Source organism: Lutjanus erythropterus, chromosome 3 (assembly GCF_056507025.1).
Source record: "Lutjanus erythropterus isolate fLutEry1 chromosome 3, fLutEry1.hap2, whole genome shotgun sequence".
In the NCBI taxonomy this organism is placed as follows: domain Eukaryota; kingdom Metazoa; phylum Chordata; class Actinopteri; order Lutjaniformes; family Lutjanidae; genus Lutjanus; species Lutjanus erythropterus.
The window spans coordinates 37,625,426-37,653,069 of NC_139319.1; the positions used below are offsets into that span (position 1 = coordinate 37,625,426).

The 27,644-nt window shown below is 39.3% G+C and overlaps 1 protein-coding gene across 1 annotated transcript; it reads right to left on the reverse strand.

Annotated features, from left to right (window-relative positions):
• Positions 1–3,950: 3,950 nt before the first annotated feature.
• Positions 3,951–26,782, reverse strand: qtgal (queuosine-tRNA galactosyltransferase). The gene is made up of 12 exons (XM_084714123.1): positions 26,270–26,782; positions 24,707–24,823; positions 24,501–24,600; positions 22,360–22,424; positions 19,880–19,945; positions 18,098–18,193; positions 14,215–14,310; positions 12,743–12,867; positions 8,657–8,792; positions 8,465–8,533; positions 6,522–6,596; positions 3,951–5,014 (listed from the first exon to the last, which is right to left on the reverse strand). Exons 1-12 carry the CDS (start codon positions 26,372–26,374, stop codon positions 4,934–4,936), a joined length of 1,131 nt encoding a protein of 376 aa, XP_084570249.1. The 5' UTR covers positions 26,375–26,782; the 3' UTR covers positions 3,951–4,933.
• Positions 26,783–27,644: the final 862 nt, after the last annotated feature.

The window sequence follows — 27,644 nt, forward strand, 5'->3', positions numbered from 1 at the left end:
TTCAGGTGAATAAAAAAACCTCCAGTGTCTTCACCCAAACACACCCAACTCTTATCTTTCTCTAATCGGCTGCCAGAGAACATGCAGCTGTGTAAGTGCCTATACGTGTGTGTGTGTGTGTGTGTGTGTGTGCATTTTGTTTCTACACACGTGCAGGTTTATTTGACCAGCAAGGGCAAACCGGCTCCAGGGTCAGGGTCAGTTATTGTGTGTGTGTGTGTGTGTGTTATCAGGTCTGATGTCTGCAGTGAGATAGAGTGTAAACACTGAGTAAAGCTCTGTTTACTCTCTTTCTGAGTCTCTTTCATAGATTCTCCATTAGAGCTCGCTCTGATCATCCACCAAGTGCTTTATCATGAGGGCAGAGTGGGTAAAGGAGACAGGATGTATTTAGACAGAGCGTGGTCTTATTTAAACAAATCACTTTGGGTCGTTCCATTCTCAAATATATGGCCTTCATTTGGTTAGACATTTATCCAAAGCACCTTAGAGGAACATGGGCTCCACTTTAAATATGAGTGACCACAAATACCTGTCAAACCTGCTGTTCACTCAAATATTTATCCACAGGCAAGCTGAGCAGAGGTGATAAATGTGTACAGTGTATTCAATAAAAGATGCCATGAAGGATTATAAAGCCCCCAGAAATGTACTTTGATGCTAATGTCAAGATGCTAACATCCTCACAATAAATGTCAACATGCTGGCAAATGTAATGTTTATCTTGTTCACCATCTTAGTTTATTGTGTTAGCATGGTATCGTAAGCAAATTACTGCTAAATATAAAGTACAGCTGAGGCTGAAGGGGAAGTCATGAGTTTAGTGAGTATTAAAGCTACTACAAGGAATTTTTTAACTGGTTATGAAACAGTCTCAATTTATTACTGATGCCTTCATACGACCCACAAAGTTAATGAGACCATCTGCGAGAAGATTGGCCGTTTCTGTTAATGGCTGCTACCGAGCTGGCTTCTTCTTCAAAGCAGATAAAATTTGTGTTTACATTTTCCCAGGCAAAGTTTCAGTGAGTGGTTCGTTAGCTGGTACGTTAAGCAGAAGGAGATTTTTATTTAGATAGTTATATTTATGATGTTATATTCTATAGTATTGGTGATGAAAACACTACTGCTTTTGTCCACATGGGGCTCCAAAATCAATCAAATATGAAAGCTCCTTGTAGTACCTTTAAACCAGGATATTGGACAAACCAACATTCTGAACAGATGATGCTGCAAGAGGAAAAGTCAGGGGAAAATGTCGTGGCAATCCATCCAACAGTTGTTGAAACCTTTGCAGCTAGACCAAAGTGTTGGATCGACCAACTGATCATCGACCAACACACACACTGCATGGATAAAAAGTGAAGAAAACCCCCTTCAGGTACAGATGCGTGTCCAAAACTTGAAACCTGCACAGTGGAGCCAAATGATTGATGGATTAGTCATTCACCAGAAAACAATCTGCAATTGTTTTTATTGTTGAAGTGGGATTGTATAAGATGCCTTCAAACACCTTATCATGCAAAAATTGGTGCTTTTCTTTGTCTTATGTGAAAGAAAACTGAATATCTTTGGGGTTTAGAGTGTTGATAAGACAAAAAAAGCTTTCAGTGTGTCATCTTGGATTTTTGGAAAAGTAATTTGTATTAATGTTTATTTTTATAGGTACAGAAATTAATCTGCTTATCAAGAAACCAACCCACAGATTATTCAACAACAACATTAGTTGCAGCCCTACTGCAAAAAATCACATCTGTGAGGAAAACACCTTCTTGTTTGTGTATAGAAACACAGAGAGGGGCGAGGGGTCTAGGTGGAGACTGAGTGCTAAGTGGATGTGATATTTTTCTCAGCCTCTACACAGCACTGTAATGTGGGTGGCAGAGGCCTGATGTCTTCGCCTCAAACCCCAGGCTGAATCAGACCCAAACAGTCCTGCAATTTATCAAAAACAATGGGCTCAAGCCTCACCTCTAATATGCCACAGGGATTCTGTGCATTCACGCCACTGTACAACTGTATGTTCAGGCTACGATAACAAACAAAGGTAGTGAAAATAAAACTCTGGCAGAGTCGAAGACCCCTTACAGTTTGTTTCACCGCCACTGCTGCTTCCCTACAAACTGCTGCGGCCAGATTTACAGTAAGGCAGACCACGCCGCCGACCCAGGAAACACCGCGGGAGATTTTGTGGGGAAAGGTCTGTTTACCTTTGGCCAGAAAAACTCCACACTCTGTGAGGTAAAATAAACTTTTTTTGTGTGTGTTTATGTATCAGAACTGTGCCCTCTTAAAGAGGTTATTGTTCTTTAGATTTCATAAGAGACCCAGGGAAAGAAAAACAAATATGCAGTATCCATGTTTGTACATTTGTAGCAGATGTGTGCGTGGATCTGATTTGGCATGGTTGCATCAGAGGAGACTGTTAAGAAATCAGTGAACGATTTTGGTTATAAAACATCCCACCCTTTGTAAGTTAAACCTTCTGTGATGATGCACTGAAAACCAGAATAAGTTAGCAACACTAACAAAAAACAGGGGCAATCAGTTGCCACAATGTGTTTGAGTTCATAAACTCAAAACTTGGAGGTTATCAGAGCTTAAGTATTTGGAGTTGTTAGACATACTCTTTAATGACTAAAATGATTGATTAAGCCAACCCAAATATTTTAAGTGAACGCAACTGCAATTTTCATTCCCCCTCTCACTGCAATAAGTAAACAGAACTGAATAAATTTAAGTATAAAACCCCATTATTTTATCTTCAGTTCATATTGATTGAAAAATATATTCTTAATAAAATCAAAAGAAAGAAAATTATACTGCCTCTCAACAGTTTTAAGTTTAAGCACTTAGTTTTACAGTGCGTGCTGACTCAGAACTGTTTAGCAAAGACCTGAGGTGAGACCAAGTCATTGTTTTGCAAGTCACTCGTAAGTTTCAAGTCACTCAAGTCCCAAGTCAAGACTTAGAGGTATCAAGTCAAGTCACACATCCTAAACTTTTAGTTTCAAGTCTGAAACAAGCAATAACATACTCTTCACAACATGTAATGCCATTTTAGCACCAGAGCTTCACTCACTGATCTTTGTGCAACTTAAAATGTCAGATAAAGTTAGAAGCTGTTGCGTTTGATTCTGTATTTTTTTGACGTACCTGTTTTGCACACTGCAAGCCTTTTTTGGTTAACCTGTGCATAGTTTTTGTGCGTGAACAAAATGATCTTAGGTATTATGTTTTATATATCCTCAGGGTGCACGCAGACCTCAGTAAAACTGCTTTTCTTTATATGCAGCCTGGTTAAGGAATATATATTATTACAAACTGTCCTGAGGGACATGTGTTGCTGCTTTACGTAATCCTTTACTTGTGGTGAAATGTGATATGGATATCGCTGGTATAGCCTATATGTTTTATTATTTGTTTTTTTATGCACTTTATGTTTTCTAACCTGTGGAATCATCTTTTTATGTGAAACTGCTTGTACTGCTGTCTTGACCAGGACTCACTGGAAGAAGAGATTTTGCATCTCCATGGGACCTTCCGGAATAAATAAAGGAGAAATACAATAAATAGACAGTAAAAACAATTTAAATTTTGGAAATTTAATTGTTGGTACTGCATGGTCCTCTCCTGCATCTTGCGTGAATCTGGGGACTTAAGAGTCGCCTTGCTGAGAATGAACAGCGTTAACGATAGCTGATTCAGGAAATGAAGGGAAATTAATTGTTTTGTGGCACACTTTTTTAAATAACGTACCTTTAAGTTTTGGGCCTGGTGTCAGGTATCAAGTACTTTCAAGTCAAAAGGCTCAAGTCCAAGTGAAGTCACTGGTCACTGGTTTGAAAGTCCAACTGCAGTTGCAAGTCTTATTTGATTCTGTCAAGTCCTACTCATGTGACTTGAGTAGACTTGACCTCCTGCAAATACCAATCTCAGTTCACGCAGAATTAGAAAACAGAACGTTTTATTCCTCTTCTCTGAAATTCAACAACCAAAGCATCCCTCTATGTTTCATGTCTTGCCAAATCTTTCAGCTCTAGGTCGGGTTAAGGTTACTTCTATTAACTTTAATGTTCATGTTCAAGTTTTAAAAAGGAATAGTTGGACATTTTGGAAGATAAGGTTATTCTCTTTCTTGCCTAATATCTGCCAGTTACATATGAAGCTACAGCCAGGAGATAAGTAGCTTAGCTTAGCACAAAGAATAAAAGCAGGGGTCTAAAGGTAACAAAGTCTGGCTAAGAGCACCTCTAAAGCTCATTTATTAATTTGTGATCTCCACTGCTGTTTGTTCAAGTCCTGGTACTGAGAATAAAGCTGCTGATCAGAAAATAAATGTTACTTTATTGTTTCCCAGCGATTCCACTCTAAAGCACAAATGAACACGCCCACACCTTTACACAATACTGTATTTTGCGTGAATATCACTGAAGTGTTCCTCAGTCTGCTCTGCCTGTATGTGTGTATGGCTTATTCTAATGCAACGTAAACAACAATTCTTATTTTCAGGTGATCATACACTGATGAAAACATGAATACTGAGTTCAACTTGTTTTATATTGTAAAAAAGATGCTGTAGATCTTACACACTGGTCCTTTAAAGGACAGATATGAGAGTGGTATTGGTCCCAGTGCTGTGGTTCAGGTGTGAGGGTTGATGTACTGCTGTCTCATCAGCCCTTCTGTCAACCTGAACAAGTAAAACTTTGAGAACTTGAAAATGTTCACATTTTCCTGCACACATAAAATGCATCTTTCACACTTAAAATAAATTAGAACCTTCGTTTTCATATGTCTTGGTATCGTCTCTGTCCCAGTGTTCAGTTCACTCATCCTGTTATTGCCTGTCTGTCCCTCAGTCCTCTGCATTCGTCTTAGCAGCCTGTTAAAGCTGCAGGCCTCCTCTTGTCATCCCCATCACTCTGAGCAGTCAGTTGAAGTGGTAGTAGTCTGTTCCTTCCTTTAGCTGCAAAGAGTTGAGGTTTTCCTCCAGAACGCCTCCAGTCATGTCCTACAGATGAAACAACAACATGAGAGACGCGTCAGGAACAGGGAACATCAAGGTAAAAAGTTGGGACGCTGTGTAAAACATAAAAAAAAAAAGAGAATAAAATAATTTGCAAAAAGCAGTCAACCTATATTGAATTGAATACAGCACAAAGACAAGATATTTAATGTTCAAGCTGATTAACTTTACTGTTTTTTGTAAATATACACTTATTGTCAATTGTCAACATCCAGAAATGCTGCCGACTCTCTGGACCTGAGCTCATCTGAGATGGACTTATGCAAAGTGGAAAAGATGTTTTGATCTCCTGGCTAAAGAGGAGAAGGATCATCCAGATGTAACCAGCGCCAACTTCAAAAGCAGCATGTGTGATGGTGCAGGGGTTTGTTAGCGTCTATGGTCTGATGGCTAACTGTCACATCTGTGAAGAGAAACATTAATGCTCAAATGTCCATGCAGGTTCTGGAGCAACATATGCTGCCATCCAGAAGATGTCTTTTTCAGAGACGTCCCTGGTTATTTCAGCAAGACGATGCCAACACACACTCTGCATGTGTTACAACAGAGTGGCATACAGTAAAAAAATTAAAAAAAAGTTTGAATACTGGCTGAAAGGATTTTCAAATCAGCGCACTCTTTTTATTTATGTGTTACACAATGTCCTAACTTTTTTGAAACTGAGCGGTAGACATTTCCACACAAAAAAGCATATAGAAGATTGAAGATATAACTCCTCTATTTTCTTTGTCTTTTCAGTGAGGGTCCCTCTTGTCTTCAGCACTCTCTGTTGTGTGTTTTAACTGTACTGATCTAAAGTCAAAGATTGTTCACAGGCTAAAGGGATCCAGATTCGCCAACAGAACACTTGGTTTCACTGTGGAAAATGTACAAAGTCCAAATGATTTGTATGTTTGTTGATTATAGTTATTTGACATGTGGGTATAAAAAAACTTGCGTGATTGAGTCCAGGTGTTTGTGTGTGTCATAGAGAAGGAGAGCGAGAGAGAGAATGATTGAGTCCAGGTCTCCTTATCGTCTGACTATGATTACTTCTCCTAATTCCTATAATTGAGCAATTAGTAGCCCCATTAGGTGGGGTCACTCTGGATTTGATGTCTGAATCTGGCTAGGTGGTAAATAGGGAAAATGGCTGCCAGAACAGCTATGTGTGTGTGTTATTGTATATGAATATGAAATAAAATAAAAATAGAAAGTCATTATATTAGGAAAAGGCTTCCTAGAATATGTGTGTACGAAATGTATGAAACTGAACAGAAGCAAAAACATCAGATGTTTGTACAAGCATAATGTGATCAAAGATCAGGCTGCTGTCTCTGCCCATTTCCTGACTGCCTTCTGTGTGTGTGTGTGTGTGTGTGTGTGTGTGTGTGTTATGTCCTGTGCCGGGCACACGCCCTTGATCATTATGTCGTTATCTTAGATTACAGACCTGAGGGACAGGCGGTCAGAGGCAGCAAACATACAACACACAAACACGCGTTCTGCTCACCAGTTTAACACAGATAATGAAAGGGGCCGAGGCGTCTTTGTAGTGCAGAACTGGGATTTTCGGCTTGGGTCTTTGCTGGAGGGACATCAACAGAAAGAGAGACAGGAAAACCGCATATCATTGTTGGTCACAGCTTCACAGAAGTTCAACTCACTGGAATCAGGGCTGGGCGATATGACTTAAAAGTAATTATATATATCTCAATATACTCCTTTTTCAAAAATAACATAAGTTCTCAAACAGTGCAAACATAAAATTATCTTATAAAATATGATGAATTGCTATAGATTAAACCTAACAGAACATAAAGTAGCTAAAATGAGCACAATGACCACATTTACAGCAATTAAATAGAAGCTACGCATTGATGCAGCAGTAATTTTAATATATTACTGCTGCATGTAATATATGTTGTTTGCAATGTTTGGCAATGTTTTTTTTAATGTGTAAGAGTATTATTGATATGTTTTCTCTCGTCTGTTGCACTGATTGTTTGCTTGTTGTTGATGTCATTTGATGTTTTAAACCAGATGATGTGTAGCCGCCACTGTGGAACCAATTCAAAAAATGAGTCTGTAAGTTCCTGCAGCATAAAGACAATCTTAGCTAAATGTCTGTAACATACCCGTCACCTGTGTCAGGACACTGTGCTTCATATCTAGGTTTGCCACCTTCAATGTAGAAAAATAAAGGACACCTTGCCAGTAACCCCAGGCGCGGGGACACAGATCAAGCAATCTTGGTGTCCTCCTCATGAGATGTTGAATTTCAGACATTTTATTTCCTGCATTCTGGTGATTTTTTAAAGTGCCTATTTGTGTTTTTTAATGCATCAATTTCAAAGTTCTCTGATACTTTGAAAATGAATGTAAAGGAGGTAAAGAGTCAATAAGAGTAAAGGACAGCTGTGACAGAACTGATCTTCTTGTGGTCTGTACTTGGACAGCTTCTCTCTTTTTACAGGTGGACTTGAGCTCAAAGTATTTGTTGGCATTAAAAAAACAAAAAAACAAAAAATGTAGGTGAGTTTCTGTAACGAGGGCAGCAATGACTTTGCTGTCACAAGCTGTGCATAAAGTCACAAACAACCAGATGATCGACACAGATGACGGTGCTTCACTTTGGTGTCTTTGACGAGGACGTTACAGATTAAAATCCTGAGCACAGCAGTCTGTATTTCAGTGTCTGTATTTCACTCAAAATGATTCCAACACCGGTCGGGATATGCGTGAACGGGAGACGCACCTGGTGACACACAGGCCGCAACTTTTTTTTGACCTGTGGGAGATGACTTCACCATCCTAGGAAAAAATACTGTGCACAAGACACACTTGAAAGAAGAGAGATGGTCCTGGAGATGGGGAGCATAGGTATGAAACACCAGATGAAAATAGGTTTGAAGCTACAATCTTCATTCATTTTGCTGTTATTTGTGCTATAACTGCTATGTAGAGTTATTTTATTATAGTTGGGTTACCTTTCATTTATCACATGAATTTGTTATGTCAATGTGTTAAGTATTTGGTATTCATTTATTTATTTAAGTATGCGTTAAACTTTTAACAGTCAATATATTGTTCGATTTCAAATTTAAATTGGCCCTACCAATAAAAAATGCTGTACTTTTATGTCATTGACTGTCAGTTTGTACTTCCTTTTTAAAAAAGTATCATTCAGGCACCATTTAGGCACAGTACTATTTAAAACGTATCATTTTAGCACCAGTATCAGACAAAATCAAAACAATGTATACTGCACATTAATTCATAATCAAATATAGCAAATATGTTCGATATATTGCCCAGTGCAGACTAGAACAGAAAGTTTGGGTGACCATTCATTTGAATAATATCTTATAGAGCCAACAAAGTTAATAAAAACATTGTTAGCTTACAATGAATCACAATAAACCTCTTGTAAACCTCCACAGTGGTTGATCTCACCTTTGATTCCTCGTATGTATAAAAGCCTTTCTGGATCTTGTTCTCATCGACATCACAGAAAGCCTTGACCTGATGAATGAATCAGAATGATGATGAGAGAAAGAAAAAGAAAGAAGTCGCTTCTTCCAACAATTCAACCCACTAAAAGTCAAAAATAAAAATAAACTGGCTGCGTAGCCGGGGGTAACGTACCTTCTTCTGGTTGGTCGGGCTGAGGCATCGGTACAGCTTCCGACCCTGTTTCCCAGCGTTCCATATTGTGAAGCTCTCCCATTGGCTGAGGACTCTCTCCTGCAGGAAGTCCACCCGCAGCTTCCAAATGGTTTCCCTGGAAACAGAGGAGACGAGGAGAAGATCAGAGGATGGACCTAGAAGCAGGAAGCGTGCAAGTTTAAAATAAAAATCTGTCTTCAGGCCAGAGTCAAGATTGTTTAACTTAGTGTGACAATGATGCTTCATTTGGTCTGAGAAAGAAGAAAAACGCTCCCTTCAGATATCCTGTACATATAACATGAACTCAAATATGCATCCTATTGTGCTTGACTTGAGTGGAAATGGGGTCTTAAACATATCACACGTTGTATATATGGCGATATTTAAAGCTACTACAAGCTACTACTCCCATATTTTAGTGTTTTGGAGGCACATCTGGACAAAAAGCGGGAATCTTTCCACCATAAAACACAAAATATGTTAAGTTTCATTTGATTTCACAGAGAATCCAACCAGGAAGCATTAAGAACAACAATACAGAATTAGCCAAACTTCTTTTGGATAGTCTTGTTAACTTACACAGGTCATATAGAGCCATCAGTAATAAAATGAGACTGTTCTTATAGCCAGCTACCTTCAGTATCTCTGTTAAAACGGCAAGTTGTGGTTTTAATAGATGTTATGAGCTGGACTGCTGCTATGCTGTGGGCAGTGACCCGCTGGAGTCTCTGCTGTTTGCTTGGTAACCTCTCGTTGATGAACAGACAATCTGTTTGTTTGTTTGTGTTACTGTGGTGAATCCAAACCAACCTTTTGAAGCACCAAAGTCACACAATAACACAAACAAACTTACAGACCGAGGAGTTTGGTTGGTTTGGAGAGAGCAATATTTGGATATATAATGGTCTCCTGTCAGAAAAGGCTGACAGTAAAGTAAAGCAGTGAAAATATAAATATTAACTTAAACTGATGTTGATTCTTTTTAGTTGAACATTTTAAGTGGATAAGCGTTTTGTTTCTGACCCTGTCCACAACAGTACATTGCTTCGCTTCCTTGCAGTTTTAAATTAATTTCCTGAAAGCATTCATTCCATTCAATAAAAACTGTGACTGAATTTTGAGAAACTACTGTCTGCTTTTTTCAAGTGGATGGAAAAGTTGCACCCGTTTTAAATCAACTTGCTTTCCTGTTGCATGCACCTTGACTGATATGCACAGCTGTGCACAGGCCTTGCACACACACACACACACACAGACACACACCTTTACACTCAGATATGTGTCTCCATGCTCTACTCATGCTGTTAACCCCTTCCTCCTCACTCGCTGTCTCTTACACAGACACACACTGATACTGAGTAATTATATGGACGCATGCACAGAAGGTGCTCCACTCTTATCTCTTGATGAGAGCGTCTTACTGGGTCTAACAGTGGGCCTCACATGACAAACAAACCCAAACCCACCACCATCATGGAGCGCGGGTGGTCTCCTCATTCCTTTTCTGTCCATTTTCTACACAGGCTTTGATTCTCAGGCATGGTAGAAACATGGCAGAGATTTAATATAAACTGTATCTGTATACACACACACACACTGAAGTCTTCATCCTTGTAATACCCTGCAGATCAAAAGGCATGCACACTTCCATGCGCACACACACACCCCCTCACATTTATAAACACAGCCTCTCTGTGTTAAGAAGCCCCTCGTCTCAGTTACTCTTTGACACCATCTTAACTTTTTTAAAAACACACTTCTCACCTCACCAACATAGCCTCTACATTTAGATGTGTGTGTGTGTGAGTGTGTGTGTGTGTGTGAGAGAGAGAGAGAGTAAGAGAAAGAGGATGATGGTTTCATTTGACTAAAGAGAGGAAGTAGGTAGGCTATAGATGGGAAGGGGTGACAAGAAGTGGGGGAGAGTGGAAAGTAGGCAAGGCGAGCTTGAAATAGCCATCTGAAAATAGACAGATGATAGATGAAGACAGAGAGGAGGATGATGGGTGAAGGCGTGCGTCAGCGTGCGCGGATATACGAGTGGTGGACAGAAACAGGAGAGGAAGGAAGGAAAGATAGAAGGAGGCAAGGAAGGAGGGATAACAGGAAAGAGGGGATGAAAGGCAGGGAGGGATGGCAGGAAAGACTTTCTCCTATGGTGTGTTTTACATTTTGAGGCACACACACACACACGCTCATGCACACACGCACACACTCACACACCTGCAGACGCTATATGACCTTGCTGAGGCACAGGCAGCAGCAGGAGTGTCAGATCCTTCAGAAGCCCGCGCACACACACACACACACACACACACACACACACACACACACACACACACACACATACTTGGACAGAGTGTTGATCCTCCACCTACTCACAGCTGCCTGCTGGCATCCCAGATTTTCCCAGGACTCCATAATCTCACACACTGATATGCGTATACACACACTCACACACACAGACTCATGTTTTGTAATCTTGAGATTTTCAGAATGTTTTTGGAATTCCAGAAACTTTACCGGCATATGAATCAGGAATTTCAACCCGTTTTCTTCTCTCTGTGGAATGTTCAGAATCTCTCAGATGCTGTCGGGAGGGAATCAGATCTTGGTGTGTGTGTATGTGTGTGTGTACATGTGTGGACAGGTATTACTCATGTTAAGGGGACATAAGTCTGCTTGCACAATCACATTGTGGCCTTGCCTTCCTTATGAAGACAAAACGCCCAAAGTCCCCATTATGTCATTAAATTTTAGGGCAAAGACTTAGGGTAAGGGTTAGGGTTAGGCAAGTCTCCAGGATATGAATGTAAGTCAATGTAATGTCCTCCTGTTGGGTTAGACCAGCTTTGCGGGGCCAAAATGCTGGACTGCACAAGGTTAAAGGGCTTTTTGAAAGTTAAGACTTCGTTTTAGGGTTAGGTTTAGAAGAGTTTGACTCACCAGATGAAGACTGTGGGCATAGGCCTGCAATTAGGCAGCTGTTTCAGTCACCATATACCATATCTGCTATGTACATTTTAAAAGTCCCCATCACTATAGGAGACAACAACAACAACCTCTAGCTAGCAACCTTCCACTGAAAATGGTAAGTTAACACCTGGTTGCTAATGGTACGAATGTAACGTCCCTAATGTACCTGTTAGTTTTTCTTTTGCAGGGATTATGACATTTTAACGCCAGGGTTAGCCTCCCCATGTGCAAATGTTCCACCAAAATAAGTTAATCTCCGGCATTATTTTTGTGGGGCACCGTTGCTACATCCTGGGCTTAGAGCCACCGAAGATGGCGGTCATTGGTTTAAAGAAATACAAACGAGCCAGAGCGTTCTTTCTCCTATAGTAGAATAATCATATATGGAGCCAGACAGGTGTGCCTATGCAAGACTAGGGTTACTAGGGTTAAGTTTAGGTTAGGGGAAGGGTCACAGTTGCCCTCTGTCCCGAGCGCAAGCAACTCAGACGTGTTTTTCACTTGTCTCATGCTTCAGAAACACTCTGGTTTTCATCCATGCAGCAGTCTGCACCAGCTTTCTGCATCTTGCATAGCAACTGCGTCTGACAGGCATAACTGGGAGCTAGAGTGTACATTTACTGCCACGAGACAACTTCACTGCTAAACTTTAATCTCCACCTTTAATCAGCAACATCAGTTACAAACCCACTGCACACACACACACACACACAAACACAAACACACTACAGTGCTTGTTCCACAATCATATGCATCATGCTGAAGGAAAAATTGATCAGGAATAGTCACACATTAAAAGAAAAATCCAGACTGCATTGGAAGTTCGGCTGCTCATATTTACTCATACTCTACTTAAACTTTGAAAATCATAGACAAGACGGCTCCTACATTGACAGACGTTTCAGTGTGGTCGTCATGCAAGCGTGATGCTGACGTGACATTTGTGGTCTAGACAAGGGGTTAGACACTTAATGATGGATAGGGTTAGGGTAAGGGGCTAGAGAATGCATTATGTCAATGACAGGTCCCCACAAATATAGTGAGACCAGAGTGTGTGTATGTGTATGTGTGTAGCTGAGTGGGACTGACTCTGTAACGGAGTGTGTGGCGGCCTTCTCGTGGTAACGGTACACTAGCAGGCACTGGTCAACTCGGGCAATGCCTCCTCCTTGACGAATACTCTGGTAGAAGAACAGCAGGTCCTCCGGGACTCCCTGGAGAGACGGAGGTACAGTGTGAGAATAGACGCTTGAAATGCAGTTCAGTACAGTTCTTACTGTATAAGACATTTTAGTTGCTAATGATGCTCAGGCAAGTTCAGGCAGAACTTAACTACACAGCTTCCAAGGGCTGGGTTATCATTTAAAAAACTGTGTTACCAGTACCCTTAAATTAATACCAATACCAACAGAGTACTTCATTCAATAGTTTTTTTGAAGGTTCTTCCTCATGAAGAATGCTTGGAATGACTGGCTGCAAGGAAAACCATATAAATAGCCATTTGTTTTCTAGATCTGGGTACCAAAGGGATTAAATGCAGGTATCATTTGACTGGAGAAGTTTCAATACTACTTGGTACTGGGCTATTTCAACCGATACCTCAATCAATAAGTATTGAGTACTGACACCCAGCCATAACACTTCCTAACATAAAGTCCCTCTCTGGTGAGTAACTTTTTGTCATATTACAAAACAGAGCACTAAAACATGTCTCTGAAAACATTTTAAGATGAGAAATAGGCAATGTGATAATAAGCCATATTTGATATATTTGATCTGAGTTTTGGGAGCATCCGTTGGAAACCAGAGCCAAAATTGTGGCTGCCCGGTCACAATATATTCTATAATATATCTTGTAGTACAGCTAAACAGTACACTAAAATATATTTCAGGGGGGAAAAAAAAGTGAAACAGGCACTCTAGTAACATAATCTTGATCGATATTCAATCAACACTGCCTACTTTGACAAGTTAATCTGAGTTTTGTGAGCAGTATGTGTTCAAATGCTGCTTTTTTTCAATCCAACTTTACTGAGTAAACAAAATGAGAATTTGTTTTAGTCTGAGATGCTGTTTTGTGGACTAAAACCCAACCTTCAATCAGCATGAGGATGAGTAGATAATGAATTTTCATTTTTGAGTGAACTATCCCTTTAACACAACTAGTACATCTGCATCAATCGCATCCACATTTGTTGCCATTTTTCTGGTATTTTTCATTTATTTAACTATATAGCATGTAGGAAGATGACCCTACTGTCAAACAAGCTTACTGAGCTCTGATTGGTCAGTTGTTTCTTATATGAATTGTTGAACAAATCTGGAGAGAGGGGAACAGAGGAAAACAACTCGCTTAAACCACAGATTGTATATTAAGTAAGATTTCTCGCTATTTGGACTGATGTACCTACTTTTTCATGTGCAATTGCTACAAATTTCTCTTTTACCAAATGACTGATTGATACCCAGACTCTGCAAAAGTAAGGGACAGGATGAACAAGACAGAAGCACAAACACAAAGTAAGAGGGCTTTGGGAATGGGTATGGAAGTGAAACTTCACCTTGCCTCCCTCATCAAACGGTCCAACCTTCAGGAACCAGCTCCTTGAACAGAACCATGTTGGCATGACGACTGTGGGCCCATGAGACGTGTACACCTGAGACATAAGAACAGTTCACAGACTATAGCACAGATCATTTAGACATGCACAATCCATGAATCCCATGTTATCACTCGTAGGTCTGATTCAGTGCCAAATTCTTTACAGCTGTGCTTGAATATGACAACCTTTTGCTGCTCCCAACCTTCTGTAATCACCCTTTGGGTCTCAAAAGCGCCGCTCTAGTGGACAAAGCAAAATAAAACGCACGCTAAGGTGCCCTTCCAGTGGACAAAGTGTGAAGTGTTCTCTAGGTTGGGCAAAGGGTGGTAAAGTCTCTTCTAGGGCGTTCTTCTACTGGAGAAAATGTGAAGACACAAGCTTTCTACATGCTATAAATTTTTAATTATAAGTATATGGCCTCTTTCTGTTATTAAGTGGTTAACTAGTTTACTGTGTGTTTTTATTACAGTAGTACAGTAGTTGTATTTTAAGTCACGTAATAAATCAATTTAAAAACTAGCATTAGAAACTATTTCAACATATCATCATGACCTCCACCATGCTGGTGCCCCAGCTGGTGCAAGTTATTTTGTTTTTTGCCTGTACCTCTCAGAAAGCATGAGTACGCCACTGCTCAAACACACAGGCAGGGTGTAGGATTTTATTTCAGCTCCACTTTAAAAATAAAGGAACTTCTTTTTGTGGGGAAGGAACATAACATCCCCATCAGCTAAAACCTGTCCAGGATTTGGCGGCGGGCTTGGGGAAATTTCCCACTTGGCTTTCAGGAACAAACAGTCGAATGGAGAAGTACTCTGCAAGAGTTGACTTCTCATCCTGCAAACAAAACAGGTTAGAGTGCAGCCACATGTGCTCTCTTTCACAAGTGTGCACGCTTCCTGAAGTGTGCAGGGGAGGGATACGCACTTTCATCCTCTCACACGTGATCTTTGACTAATGAGTGTGTTTTGGCCTCTCCTTCTCTTTCTAACCACAACCTCTTTAAAACACAAGGACCGCATTACAGCCTCAATAATTCTTTCTCTTTTTACCCCCACCTCATGCCCACCCCTCCCTCCAGACCCCCACCCTTTCTTATTCCGCTTTTTCTGTGTGTGTGTGTTTTGTACACTTGAGTTGTTGCATTTTGAATCAGAGGGTCATTTCAGGTTGATCTGCTTCTTCGTCCAACTACGTCACTGTGTAGCACATGGCGTGCTTATATGTGTATGTACGTGTACGTGTGCATGTGTGTGTATGTGTGTGATGGTTCCCGGCTGAAGTACTACTGCATAACTGAAATGCATCACAGATGAAGAAAATTGTGAAAAACATCTGGATTCAGCCAGTTGAACAGCTGGACAGAATCTAGTGAGTGAGTGTGTGTATGTATGTGTGTCCACCTACGTATTACTCCTCTCCCTTCTGTTGTAATATTGCAACATTTTGCAGATGTAAGCTGTGGCCAAAAGCATGAATAAGAGGAATAAGAATGAGTTCTGGGAAACCAGGGGACATCGAGAAGCAGAGAATCAGTGTGGATGTGAGAAGTCAGTGAGCTTGGGCAGGTTTGAGATAACCATATCTAATGTTCTACAGATGAACACTCAGGTTCCAGCTCAGGATCAAGTTAAACGAGCACCACCCCGAGTAAATCTCTGGTTTAACTCAGTTGGATTCAGTTTCTTTTACCCAGAAACTGGAAGTAAAGGCATATAAAGTGGAGAGAGGAAAGGGGAAGGAAAAGGAGCTGCTTTCGAGCCTGCAGAATCAATGTATGATCTCATTCTCATGCTCCATGAAACTTAATATCATATAAATATCCTGGAATGTCTGCTAAGGAGTTATGCAGACTCTCTCTCTTTGTGTGTGTGTGTGTGTGTGTTAGAGATAGAGCAGGTCCAGGTCGTCTTGTCTCCTTGGTGACAGTGTGTTTTGTTCAGACAGCAACAGTTGACTTCCATCTCTACGTAAATAGAAATACTGCCAGTGGTTTCATCATTTTTATATCAGTGGCTCTCTTATCATTTAGTGATTGATGTGACTACTTAACGTGGTCAAAGTAAAAATATGAGCTGTTGAAGTGGAATGTAAAGCTTTTCACTCTTACACCTTTAAAGCAACATGATGTAACTATTCCGCCTTAAAGCTGTGGTAGACAACATTTCTTTGGCATCAATGAGCAATTATTCCACAATAACTTTTCAGCATATTGTAAATCAAGTGGTCTGAGACAGAACTAGACTTCTGCACCGCTCTGTTTTCAACCTTTAAGGAATCTGGCCCGTGACGGTAAATTTAAACCAATCACAGACCGGGCATTCCTACTGGCTGCTCTACTAGTGCAGCTGCTAATACACATTACTTCAGTGAGAGAAACTCTTGCTGGAAAAGTTGCTATGAAATGGAATCAAATAATCTTAAAAAGAGTCCAGGAAACACTGGAGCTGCTCTGATGCCGATCCCTTTATTGGCAGGAGGGGAGCATACAGTTATGTTTCAAACGTTTGGGATTAAAAACCCACGAAGAAATCTCAGACAACCCAGATGAGAGCTCAGCGTTTGTTTTTTAATCTTTTGGGATTAAAAAAAGTGTCTTATCTTCACATTTACTTGTAAAACTGTGTGTAGCACCAAACATGGAGGAACTAACTGCACTTTTTAAAGATAATCAGTCTCTTTGTCCATGCTGACTGCTGACTGGAGGAGAAATGTATATGACATTTATGTTGTGAGAGGAAAGAGAGGAGGGATGAAAAGGAAAGAGTACTGTTAGTACACATGGAGCTTTTCCACTGGAATTTTTGGGCACGCCAAGTAAAACCATCTTGCACTGATTTGCATTTCCATTACCACTTTTATCGTGCCAAGCTACATCTGAGATGGACTCCAACTATGGAGTGGGGCCAAAGGGAGTCCGTCCCACATCCAAGTGTGCTGCGGTCATGTCTCACCGACTGCGGTCAAACCATGACAAGCCTCCTTTCCTCCCTTTCGAACAAGTGTGTGTTGTGATACTCAGCTCATGTGTGTGCAGGAGAGCAGAGAGAAAAAAGTGTTTAAAAGTCTTTTTATGTTCAGCTCTCAGTACTTTTGTAGCTTCTAACAGAATCTCTGTGTCTCCTCTGGTGCTATTTGCACTATCAAGTATCTACTTTATTACACACACAGCTGATGTTTGTCGGTCCATGCTGGCTCATGACAGTAAACTGCATGAAGCACACACTGCTCATCTAGTGGGAGGGAGTCAGGACGGAGAAAACGAAACCTAACTCACGCCCTGGAGATGACACTCAACAATGAACCATTTATAGGCTTTCTGCCTACTGCAGTTTTAAAATAACAGTTTCAAAATCATTTTTGAGGAACAGCCATAAAACTTTCTTATGCAATCAAATCAACTGGCTGATCACACGCCTATAAATTCTATACTGTTGTCTTTAGTGATAATACACAGCACTTTCACACGCCAGTGCAGTACAATAAGCACCGTATAAAAAAATGTCAACTGCAGAATCTGTTGAAACAGATACAGCCTGCAAAATGAACTTTTCCACCACCAACAGTTTCCACTATGGACTACCCTCAGCAGACAGCTGGCAGTGTGACCTGTTTCCTCTGCTGGGACTGAGATGAACACAGGGGTCGGGAGTGATGCTGCGTCCTCCGTCCAGTCCACTGCCACATTTCCGTGGAAACTGCGGATGGCAGGTACGTATCCTGTTTCTGTCTGACCTGCTTGCTGCCTGGCACATGACCTCTCCCATACGCACAAACACATTCACAGACACAGTATGTGTGCCCAAACACACACACACTGCACCAAGCTGCGGGTATTTACCTGTGTGATGAGCTGATCCTGAGTGAGTGTGTTGATCCAGCGAGTATAACGCTCAGTAGATCCCTCTGGAAGCCGCTGAACTTTACAGCCAATCAGCTACCATGAAAACACACATATATGTATATGAGCATGGAAATATTTTCCTCTTAGGACCAAATGAACACATTTGCAGAATTCTGGAAAAAACACATTATAGATGTAAAATTGCAAAGATAACTTCTGAAGCCTTCAGAATAAAGGCATATTTGAGCTTAAAATCTGTACTATATTTACTGTAATAAATCATAAAAAGACCATGCTATGTCATCACAAATTAAGTAAACATGGTAAGTTGAAATGTTGGCTACTCTGACAGCAACACTACAGTCGTGGTGTCCATTTTCCATTCCAGTCTCTAGCTTGTTACTGTTTGCTCATTTCCCATTAATTTCAGTTCAAAATAAAGCCGAATGTTTGCCAAATGCATAAATGTCTGTTTATGAGTTGTAAAAGTTCCTTAATAAATCTTTTAGAAATTGTACATGTTTATAACAGTTAAATTGGGCAATATGTTAATGGAGTCTGGCAGGCAGAAGGCAGGCAGTGACAGAATTCAAAGAGCAGAGTGTGTATTTTCAGAGCACTGGGATTTTGTTTTCAGAATAACAAGCTTAACATTATATTTACAGACACCTGACAGTTATAAAACAGCTGATCAACTTACAGTGTAGGACTTCTTATTGTCAAATTAAAAGGCTGCACTAGTCTTATGTTTCTGCAGCCTGCCTGAGCTTCCTCATGTCTGGAAAGAAGTGGGTGTGGGGAAACAACTCACTTTAATCATAGATTGTATATTAAATATGATTCAACTGATCATTGATTCTATTTAATATACACTCTATGACTCATACTGGTGCTTTAAACAAATGAAAAAGATACATCAATTAAAAAATGTTTAAAATTTATGCTAAAATTTTTTAAAAGTTTGTATGAACATTAAGTTAATTTAATTAATTTAATAATTAATTATATAACGATGTGTATATAAATATGTATATAAATAATTAATTTTGATAATTAATTAAATTTTAAATTAATTTTCAAGCAAAAATGGCCAAAAACCTGCTGGTTCCAGCTTCTCAGGTGTGAATGTTTTAGTTGTTATGTATGATAGCAAATTGAATATCTTCAGGTTTTGGGTTTTCTCAATTATAAAGGAAATGTTTCATTTTATAGGCCAAACAATTAAATAGTTAATAAAATAACTGGCAGAATAAACAATTATAAAAACAATCATAACTTTATAAGCCCTAGTTTGATATTATTGACACACACAGGCCAGATCTCAGGAGGAGGAGGTCAATTTGAAGTAAAAGGGGGCTCAAATAAAGCAGAGTTACACACAACTGAAAAACAAAACCATCCAGAACCATAAAATATCACAGCCATAACAGAAATAGGCAGGTTGTTTTTGCAGGGCAGCAAGCCTGCTGTCTCCATGCTGTCTCCCTCACTTCCCTCACACACATGACCTCTGACCTCTGACCTGGCAGGCCACAGAAAGCATCAACACCGGATACTCGCACCGTTCTGCATGCCGATTGCATGGAAGCACGCACACAAGCACACACTCTCTAACACCAACATGAATACTTTTTTTTGATTCTTAGGGAGGGATCGGTCATATCGAGAGAGAAAGGGAAGAGGAGGGCGAGAAGTGAGGAGAACAGAAGAGGAGGGTGACAGCAGAGTGCAACAGAGAGGGAAGGAAGTGAGTAAGCAAATACTTGAGGGAGAGCTTACAGAGTTTGGGTGGAGGAGAGACGCCTCATACTGCAGACGGACTCTTGCAGGGAGCATAACATCGTCCTGGAGTACAAAAATATTAATTCAGACACATACAACATGTTAATATCATAAATACTCAACATCACATGACAGCAAAAAATTCAAATCATATCTGTTCAGTTTAGGTTTTATTTTGTTTTGGTTTAATTGTCTTGTCTGACCACTTGAACTTGTTATCTGAAGACTGAGCCACAAATCTTTAAATGAAATTATCAAAGGAACACCAACTGTCCAGTTACAGATTAGCAATTGTAACAACGACAGGCCTGTCAAGTTTTCTACATGCTGAGGTGTGAAGTGAAGTGAAGTGTGCATGGGGCTTTAAGATGAGTGATACTTGGTGTCTCATGAGTTTGGACGGTAGAGTCTTTTTTTGTCCTTTTTCAAAAACATAAAACACAGGAGCACATGTGTGAGGAATGGATTAAATTTTGTCTTTATCTGCTCTAACATAAGCTACAAATGTTAGCACGTCTGGTTAACTAACGCCACTTCTCTACTGCAGTAACATTACCTCCAGACAAACATGTGTTAGATACCACTGCATTTGCCAAACAGATGGCTTATTAACTATAATTAGTTACGTGGGGGATTTGAGGAGAACAATATGGACTGCAAAATCAGAGTGGGCTGATGATGAGGCGTCTCTCCCTCTGTCATCTAACATACGCATATACATGTACAATTTTTGCTGGGATGTAGCTTAATCCTCTTTTAGCATTTACGTTATATGATGTAAGCACATATTAAGCAACTTTACATATTTAAGATCCTTTTATGGGGTTCTTGTTTTAAAATATGTCAGATGTAAATAATATAAAGTCAGCTGGCGATGGACCTCTCAAGAAATCAAGTTTAAGTGTTAGCATTAGCTTACATCAGCTGGCAACTTTTAGCTAATTAAATCTGGTAGGGAGAATCATTTTAGCCAACAAAATCCACGGTCATCAGCTCGAAATTAGAAGGTGCTTTTGTTTATTTCTCTGAGTAATCAAAGACTGGATGTTTCAAAAATTACTGTCAAATTTGATGTTAAATCTGCCACTGTTACCACTGTAAACTGTAAAGGGCAGGGTTTAGCGAAGGGGCAATTATGCATATGCCACCATTACAAGCTACTGTGTTCGCACTTTCAGAAGTCCCTTGCTAGCTACCAAGCTAGCTAGTCTATCTATCTGTTTGTCTATCTTTATTTCTGCCTGTCTATCTGCCTGTAGTATCTATCTTTAGACAGACCGATAGCTCTCTTGCTAGCTAGATTTCTATCTATGGGAGATAAAACAGAGCAGGAGTAGATAAACAGCAAGCCAGATAACTAGCTAGCTAGATAACCTCATCGAATTGCAGTGTTACAGCAGCTACTCCAAATAAATCACAAAAAGGTACATGAGGAAAAAGTACAATTAAAATGCTAAATTACATAAAATAGCCAAATAATATATGAAAATGTAAAATACAGACACAAAAACTTAAAATAAAAAAGAAAACTTAGAGTTGTAATACTTTTCAGTCCATACTGTACAAAGTTTTTTTTCTCTGGACTGAAGAAGGCTGATGCACATAGACCAGAAAAAAGGATTTAAATGTAAAGATAAAAGTTTCAATTTAAAGGTAAGATTAGTAGGATTTATCCAAGCTGTTCATAAATGCATCAGGATGTCAGATACTAACATTTTGGGTTGGTGAAATGTCCCGATCACAGCGAGACAATGAGAAAAAATAAGGAAACACAGGCACACACTTCTACTGTGTCATAGGTGATCATTGAAATGGATTTTGTCGTATGAGTCTACATATTGTTGTCTTAAGGAAAATGCTGCAGATTATACCTTTAAGGTTTTACAGGAAAAAGTACCCCCAGGATATGAACGTTGTCAAGTAGCCGTACAGAAATAAATGTGAGAGAGCAAAAAGAGGTTGACTGTTTCCTGAGAAAACAATCTTACTTTCACTGACTCATTCTGGGAACAGTCTATTAGCAGAAAACCGAAACAAAATATATCTGAACAGAGGTCACGCTTTTAAATGTTGCGCTCTTTGATATCTAGTTTTGACCATTAAATTTTCAGATGAGCAAACACAAATCCTCGTTTAAAAGACAGAGCTGACATTCATATGAACATACACACATAATACACACAGATATCAAATGCTGCTCTCAGCTCGTTACTCATGTGTTCTGACAGGTCTGTCAAACAGTCACCGAGCGGCTGTGGTCTGCGCGTGAATTTGTCCATGTACAGCCTGTATATTTGGACAAACCAATATGATCTGATTAGTTTTGACTCACTACTGTATGTGTTATGGGAGACATCTGGACAGTGAAATGAAACTTGTTCTGTACAGTAAACAGACACGCACACACACACACACACACACACACACACACACACACACACACACACACACACACACACACACACACACACACTTACCGCATCCTGAAAGCACAAGTATTGTCCACAACTCTGAGATATGGCCTTATTCTTTGCATATCCCACTGAAAGACAAAGAACAGTGTATGTTTATGTTTATGTGTGTGTTTGTGTGTGTGTTTGTGTGTGCTCTTGCTTTTGTATATGCCTCTACATGCTAACTATTTCCATTTCACCATGTGTTAGTGATTATAATATTCAGCTATTAAACATTTGTAACTTTCACATACGAGAGAAAGGCAGTCCATCACAGTGGTCATTATGCTGTTTTATTTCTTTATTTTTTTGTCAAACATTATCGTTTCCTAATTAATCAGAAGAATCTAAAAGTAAACTATAACTGGGCTATAACTAGCAATTATTTTCATATTCAATTAATTGTTCAATTATTTTCTTGATTAACCAATTAATAGTCGTTTGCTGATAAAATTCAGTAAATGGTGAAAAATGTGAATCGATGTTTCTCAAAGCACAAGATGACATCTTCAAATGTCTTGGTTTGTCCACAACCCAAAGATATTCAGTTTACTGTCATAGAGGAGCAACGGAACCTGAAAATATTCCCATTAAGAAGCTGGAGTTAGAGAATGTTGACATAGTCTCTTAAAAATTTACTCTAACAGATGAATTGATTATCACAGTTACTGGCGATTACTTTAACAATCGATTAATACTCAATTATTCAATGAATTGTTTTAGCTTTACTATAAACTACTAAAACTAAACACAAAGCTTTTTAATTTTGCTCCCAAACAAGATGTCTTATAATCTAGGTGATCCAGTGATGAGTTTATTAACTCTCTGTTGTACAACTAATTGTGTTCCACAACTGTGGGGTTGTGGCTCCTATATATAATGTGATCCCTACAATGAACACTCAGTAGAGTCAGAGAGATCTATTGATCAGCTGATCTTATCAGTAGACCAATTAGTCTCTGTCAGTATCGATGTATATGTGGTCTGATGTGTGCCAGTGTGAAAACTTTTTTTTTGTTAGTTTTCAGCTTCATTTGCAGCATTTTATATATTCCCACAACCCAAAAAAATATTTGTATGTAACCACCAACATTTTAATTAGTAATTTATTTTGTAATTTAATTACATTTAACCAGTTACATGCCAGTAACTAGTCTTCAACACTGCTGGTGTCCAGTTAGATATTTGTGCTAAATTTTGTCATAATTGGTAAATGAATTCTTGAGTCATGGCCAAAAACATGTTTTTGTGAGGTTGCAGAGACTTCTGACCACCAAATTCTAATTGATTCATACTTGAGCACAAAGTGGACATTTGTTCCAAGTTTGAAGAAATTCTGTCAAGGTTTTCTTGAGACATTGTGTTCACAAGAATGGACTACCTGAAACATAATGCCTGTGGCCACAGCTACTGCTGCTGTAGAGCCATAAAACAAGAGGGGCTTCAAGGTTTTTCAGAAATTCTGAATCACAGAGGTTGTTCAGCATACAGTCATGAAAACGCACAAAAATTAGGCTGATCAGTGCAAGATTAGCTGTGGTCAAGCTCCTGATCTGTTGGCCACACATGCACACACACAAGTGATCGCATAATCCCCTCCAGGATTATGCCTGGCAAAGATAACTAACTGCTGAACTTAGGGTTGGGCCATTGTCCCTTTCCGATGGCTGACAGTCATCAACCACTGAGCCCTCTAGCATCGTAACATTCTGATTTAAAGGTCGTCTTTGTTTGTGGTAGTGTCTCTCTCAGAGTTGCCATAAGACAGAAGTTGTTGACGAAGCTCCGTTTGTCGACATGAAAAGAGGCCATTTCTGCTGGTCATGTTTTTCCATGTTTTGTTTGTCATCTTCTCATTAAACCTGCCCAGTTGGGCGAACCTCAGATGCTTGGTTACATTGGTGGCAGCGATGTTTCTTTTCTGCAGGCTGTTGTTAGTGTGTGTTCTTTAACCACATCGTTATTTGCTATTGTTTTCTTAGCACAGCTTCCTCAGTTTAGCTAACCAGCTAACCAACAATGATATCATCCTCCATCACTGTTGACACTGTGATATACCAGTTTGGTAGACAATCGCCCAACCCTAGCTTAAGTCACAGTGTGACAAGAGAATCCACTTGGGTCTGGGAACTGATTGCTGATCAACAACCTAAAAGCCTACTGACCTCCTCTGGGTTGTGCAGAGTCGTGGCTGGAGATCACGATTGTGATGCCCCTCCCCTCCAGCCTCTCCCTCCAACCCTCCACCACTTTCCTGGAGTCATCCTGAAGAATAAACACACACACAGAAGATTTGAACTTCAGCTGAGGTCTCATATACTGAGACACACTACACGTTTATTCACATGTGTAAACAGACAAATGTACTCACAGTGCTTGCATCGTCAAAGATGGACAGCTCCATGGTTCCAGTGAAGTCCTGCTCTAATACGGCCTGCAGACATTCATCCAGCCAACAGGATGCATTGTACATCGGCATGATGATACTCTGAACACAGAAAAAACAGAGAACAGTTAGTGCAACTACTTAATAAACAAGCAGCCATGAATTCTCTATCAAGGACAATATAAGCTTATCAGTTCAGTAAGTTCAGTTAATGTAAAATTAATAAAACAAACTGCTGCAGTGACACTTCCTAAAGACAATTTGTGATAGATTTGTAGGAGAGATTCTCTACATTAAAGTGCACAGAAGAAATTATGAAGTTAATTTAACAGATAGCTCAAAGTTAACAATATTACAGTCCAAACTTTCATGCACCACATCCAAAAAACTTCCCCATCTGCTGTATAATATTCTTTAGAATCACAATCAGAAATACTTTATTGATCCCTAGGGGGAAATTAGATTACATTATAGTTGGTCCTAGAGCCTGCCCGATATATCAGCTGACTGATATTATATATCGGCCGATATGTGCCTTTCATATTTACATCTGTCTATACTGGTATACATTTATGTTGCCTGAAATGCGCTGGCATGAAAACTTGTTTATTTTTACAGAACATAATGCAGATTTTTTTTATTTTTTAGCTTTATAGGCAGCATTTTATCTATGTTTGATTCTTTTTCATATAAAATCAAGGGAATAATGTGAGATGAGTTTCAGTTTCAATAATCAAAAGCAGTATCAGCAATTCTCCCAGTGGTTGTTGTTCCCAATTGACTGGTGAAATCAAGTAGCCTATTATTACATTTTAAATAAATCATTCAACTTTTGTGTGACACACAGTTCCAAAAAAATTGTAACATGTGTCCTATCGTTTCAGAGAAGCAGCCTTTGAAAATGTAAATGACAGCTGTCAGGGCATAAAACCTACGATCTGCTGATCTTTACAAATCACGATTTGAGAGCTTAACAATGGCATAGGCATCTGTGCTTAAAAAAAATGTTTAAATAGAAAATCAAATCAAATCATGGCTTTAAAATATGAAGTTAATTCAAACTGTGTACTTGGAGAATTGTGACAACCCCAATATATATAGGCCTACTGTAGATATTTGTTATCTTTGTGTTTTTTTTAATTTATAGCTATTTATAAGAATTTTCTTTTTAAAAACGATCAAAGTTTCAGTGTTCTGATATAATGGTTGAGAATAAAGGTTATTATTAAACTTGTAAACATATCTTTGTCACAAGTGTTTAACAACCACAATTTGGGGATCACTGCAAAGAATGTTTGTTTATGTACATATTCTATATATTATATTCTGTATGAAGAATGTAATATCAGCCAGTATATCAATATCGTGATTTTTTATGCCTCAACATCGGCCAGTATCGGTCAGGCTCTGGATGCTCCCATTCAAAAACAATAAGCACAGTGAGATCCTAGAAAGTATGTAAATAATACTACAACAAATGGAGCAAATGTGTTTAGATCAGTACATCACTGTAGTGGCTGTGTATGGGAGTGTCAGTCTGTCACCCACCACATCCACAGCACTCCTCTCCTCCTCCTCCTCTTCCTCCTCCTGCCCTCCTGACGGTGTTTCCGCTTCACTTTCTGTGGTGCGGAGCCGCTTCGGTGGGTTCATGTCGCTATTTCTCCGGGAAACGAAACAACCTTTAGTCGACGTTGAACTCGGTTTAGCCGACTACATTTGGGGTGTACGTAAGGCTGAAAACAGTAAAGGCAAACCAAACAAACGTTAAGAGAGACAGTCGTTGACGAGGAGTGACCCACGCCGGGGCTACACGTGATTAAAATGTCAATAAACACTCAGTTTTTAACTGTCCTCTGTGTGAAATTGATCTGCGTCAACAAAGGACACCTCTTGAAATGGATTTTAGACATTTTAGTCACGGTAAACGTAACATTTTTTAGCAAAACCTGTAGTCTAAACCTGCAGCGTGGACAACCGCTTCACAACTTCCGCAAATATTGAGAGGCACACATCATTGGCTCGTGGGAAACACGGACAGACACTGGATTCGCTGTAAGTCGCCGTCAATCATCGGGGATAGTGACGTCTCCGACAGCGTGTCCAATAGCTTTCCACTGTCGTTTATGCGGTGGTTTTGCAAGATGGCATCAACAAAAAGGATAAAAAAAATGTAACAATAGATTTTTTATACATTATAATACATACATGACATTACAGTTTCTCATAAACATATGATTGGAATTATCACATTGAGTTGTATAGTACTGAGTTATTTTATAAGCATATCATATGTGCCTATGTTTAATTTTATGTAAAAAGAAAAACTTGTAATATAAGTGTCAAATAAATGTATAGGAATAAAAAGTATAATGCATCCCTCTGAAATGTAGAGAAGTTGAAGTATAAAGTAGCTTAGAATGGAAATACTCGAGTAAAACGCATTCCACCATGACAAAATTACAGTACAACTTAAAATAACAACGACTGGATTTTTAAAATTTACATAATTAAATCTGGAGTATTGACACCTCAGAACTGACAAATAATTATCCATCTTCAATTGAAATTTATTTTTTAAATATGAGTCTATTTAGTAAGAAATTTAATGAAAATATCCGTACCTGGCACCTTCTGTGCATTACCTATCCCATCATTTGTATTTTGGTATCAGTATTCATTATTTTGACAAACAAATAGGCCCACTTACTGGACGTTTTTCATTGTTAACAGCTACATGTTGTGGCCCTCATCAGTGGTGGAGTTTGCTTTTAGTTCTCATGAAGATTGTTAAGTTGTGATGTGACCTAATTATGATATTTGGTTCATCTGAAAACATGTGGTGGTATATGACAACTATTATAAGGTTCCTAATTAAAATGTTGGTGGTTACATACAAATATTCTTTTTTTTATGTGTGTGT

Coding starts and splice junctions, on each gene's coding strand:
- qtgal (XM_084714123.1), bottom strand. CDS start 26,374: ATGAACCCACCGAAGCGGCTCCGCACCACAGAAAGTGAAGCGGAAACA. Junction 19,946..22,359: donor ACTTGTGCTTTCAGGATGCG/GTAAGTGTGTGT, acceptor TTTGTACTCCAG/GACGATGTTATGCTCCCTGC. Junction 14,311..18,097: donor AGGATCAGCTCATCACACAG/GTAAATACCCGC, acceptor CTTATGTCTCAG/GTGTACACGTCTCATGGGCC.